The sequence below is a fragment of the Enhydra lutris genome, unplaced genomic scaffold (assembly GCF_002288905.1).
Source record: "Enhydra lutris kenyoni isolate GAN:26980312 unplaced genomic scaffold, ASM228890v2 scaffoldscaffold39, whole genome shotgun sequence".
NCBI classification, from domain to species: Eukaryota; Metazoa; Chordata; class Mammalia; order Carnivora; family Mustelidae; genus Enhydra; species Enhydra lutris.
This window is the reverse complement of record NW_019154123.1, coordinates 21,589,641-21,592,644: the sequence shown is the minus strand read 5'-3', so window position 1 is coordinate 21,592,644 and position 3,004 is coordinate 21,589,641. Positions and strand designations below refer to the sequence as shown.

Here is a 3,004-nt window from a genome sequence, read left to right as displayed (position 1 = left end):
CCTGCTACCTGAACTCCCCAAACCTTTCAACCGCTAATGAAAACAAAGTCAGCGATCTTAAACTTCAGTGTAAAACAAAATTTTCTGTAGGCGCTTACAGAGAATTCTGAGGTCCCACGCTCCAGGAATTCTGATTCAGTGATTCTAGGCTGGGGGAAAGCATCTTTTGGGGATGCTTTTGGGGAAAGCATTTTTTTGTTGTTGTTGTTAGCATCCGCCTTTTTCACAAATTTGCAAGGGAATGACAATGCTGATAAGTCACAAACCACTAGCTTAAATGTCCATTAAGAGAGGTCTGGTTTACAAACTATAAGAGACTCTTAATCTCACAAAACAAACTGAGGGTTGCTGGCGTAAGGGGGGTAGGGAGAGGGTGGTTGGGTTATGGACACTGGGGAGGGTATGTGCTATGGTGAATGCCAGGAAGTGTGTAAGCCTGACGATTCACAGACCTGTACCCCTGGGACTAATAATACATTATATGTTAATATTTTTTTAAAAAGTAAAATAGAAAAAAAGAGAGAGAAGTCTGGTTTAAATGTAATTCTGTACAAAGGGATGTTATGCAGCCCTAAAAATGAAAATATAAATATACTATTTTATAAAACGTATAAAATGAGCAATCACGTGGTTAAGGCACAGGGGTGGAAGGAAATGTTTTGTTGTCCTCTGTGACCATATTAGGAGTATTCTTATTCCAAAATCAGTGTTGGGTGTTTCTTCCTAATAACACTAGGTAACGGGCTGAGCCGCACCTTCCTTTTGCAGCCACAATACACGACGCAAAAGCACCTTCAAACTGACACTCAGATTAAGGCGCAGACACCATCTTTGTAGGTGGGCCTTGTCATGTTGAAGCCCTGCTTGTTCCGGGCTTCTGAGCAAACCGATTAACTCTCTGCATGACGTTTTCATCATCTGTCCCTTGGGCTAAAATAGATATACTTTGTGGTTGGATTTTAGGTCAAACTAAATAAACGCTTACTGCTGATGATAGCATAAAAATTACTACAATACGAAACGGATATGTACACAGTATGGTAATAAATTGATCCTGCAGGGCCAGCGATTAACGTGCTCAATTCCAATCACATTTCCCCTTCACCGCCCCTGAAAGGTGATGACAGTGGTTTACAACTTCCGCAAGGGCGCAGGATATGGTCCAGAAACTCTTCCCGCTCTTCAACCCGAAGAAAAAACTCAGGTCATTTCCGGGGCGGGGCTTCGAGGAGAGGGGCCTTACAGCTCCCTGTTTAGGCAGTTTTCCATTGGTGGGAATCGAAACGCATTTTTCCGATTAAGGTCGTCCTCATCTGAGGTCAATTCAAGGAAGGCCGAGATCACACCAGAAGCCAAGCCCTAAAGTGGCACCATTGTTCGGCCTCCTAGAAGCCCACAGAAGTATTTCCTTAACCACAGCCTCAGCTCTAGGGCTGCACAGATACCGCCTCTCTATGGGGCGGAGCCTCGGAAGGGGCGGAGCCTAGCGTGACATTTTGCGACTTCGGTTCCGCCGGCGTCCCTTGAAATACCCGCGCAGATCCCTCGGAACCTGGGATTCGAAGGCCCCAGGCCGAGCCCTGCGCCCGTGCTCCGCCACCAGAACCCCAGGACTCCGGCCCCAGGAGGCGCCCCCAGAACTCCAGGCACTCTCTCTGCGTCGCCCGGTACCGCGCTCCGTCGCCCCCGCCGCCTCACCTGTAGTCGTCGAGACCTGTCACAGCGTGCAGGACCCGGTCCCTCACACCCGCCGCCAGGCCCCCGAGAGCGCCGCCCGCAGCGCTGTCCCGGTGATGGGCAGCTGGCCTCGCAGCCCCAGCGCCTACCCCGAGCCCTGCTGGGGACCGCCGCCAGGTGGACCCCGCCCTGCCAAGCGCCGCCGAACCCAGGAGCCCGCGGGCCTGGAGGAGCCCCTGGCCGCGGACACACTCACCTCCGTGGTGGTCCTGGCCACCGGCTGTGCCCTGCAGCTGCTCCTGGACGACGTCGACCTGGTGCTCGAGCCCGAGCCGACGTCGGCCCTGCAAGTGACTGTCGGAGAGCTCACCCTCGTGCTGGTCCCCGAGGCTCTCCTGCGCTCCGGAGGGCAGGGCCACTCGCCTGCCAGCCTGGAACGGGGCGCGTTCCCGAGCGCACCCGAGCACGACGTCGCCGTCGAGCGGGGCCTCTTCTGCGTTTCTGCCCCAGAGATGGCCGCCCAAGAAGAGGCCTACGAGGAAGACGCCGACCTCGAGTTCCTGCCGCCTCGGATGGACCCTGCAGCGGGCTCCGTCCCTGGGCTCCGCCCCTGCGCTGCAAGGGTGGCCAGCCCCCACCCGCAGGGCCCCACACCGGGTGCCTGGCCTTGGGCCCCCACCCCTAGTCCAAAGAGACGCTCTCCTCTCCGCTACTTCAACCTGGACGCCCACCTTCTGGAGCCCTTCCCCAACTCGCCACTCCAACCTCTACCTCCCTCTCCGAGCCCAGGCCCCCACGCGCGCCCCCAGCGCCTTCCGGGTCCCTCTCGCAAGGCCCGGAGGCGCCTATTCCAGGAATGAACTGTTCCCACAATACCCTGCCACCCAGTGGGCCCCTTAGGAGAGGCTTCCAGGAGCCGCAGTGTGTACACTGAACGACCGGCAAGAATCACCAAGCATGAATAACGGACAGATGCTCTTTTGATGCAAGCTGCATTGCAAAATTTTGGATCAATGGTGAACCGAAACATCTGAAGGGAAATCACCTCAGCAACGAAATGCTGCTGGAAATACAGTGTGCTTCCAGAAATGCGAAACGCTGCTTAGGTTGTTTTCTCTTAAGGTTATGCTTAAGTAGCTCCATTCTCCTTAGTTTCGCACTTCTTTCTAAAACCCATCCTTTCCCCAGTACCCTACCATTGCACCTCTTCCTCCAAAATTAGACATTCCTAAAAAAAATGTTTTCTTACTGGGTTTTGCCCCAAGTGTCCCTGCTAGTTTATGGCAACCTTGCCATTTTGACTTTTTGGTGGCTGTAGATGCTTTTG

General features: G+C 54.0%; 1 protein-coding gene across 1 annotated transcript; it reads left to right on the top strand.

Annotated features, from left to right (window-relative positions):
- Positions 1–1,793: 1,793 nt before the first annotated feature.
- On the top strand, positions 1,794–2,537 carry LOC111155189 (proline-rich protein 23B-like). Its single transcript, XM_022515289.1, has one exon. The coding sequence runs from the start codon at positions 1,794–1,796 to the stop codon at positions 2,535–2,537; it is 744 nt and encodes a 247-aa protein (XP_022370997.1).
- The last annotated feature ends 467 nt before the right edge of the window (positions 2,538–3,004 follow it).

What these genes read in the sequence shown, in the direction of transcription:
- LOC111155189 (XM_022515289.1), top strand. Translation starts at nt 1,794, where the DNA reads ATGGGCAGCTGGCCTCGCAGCCCCAGCGCCTACCCCGAGCCCTGCTGG.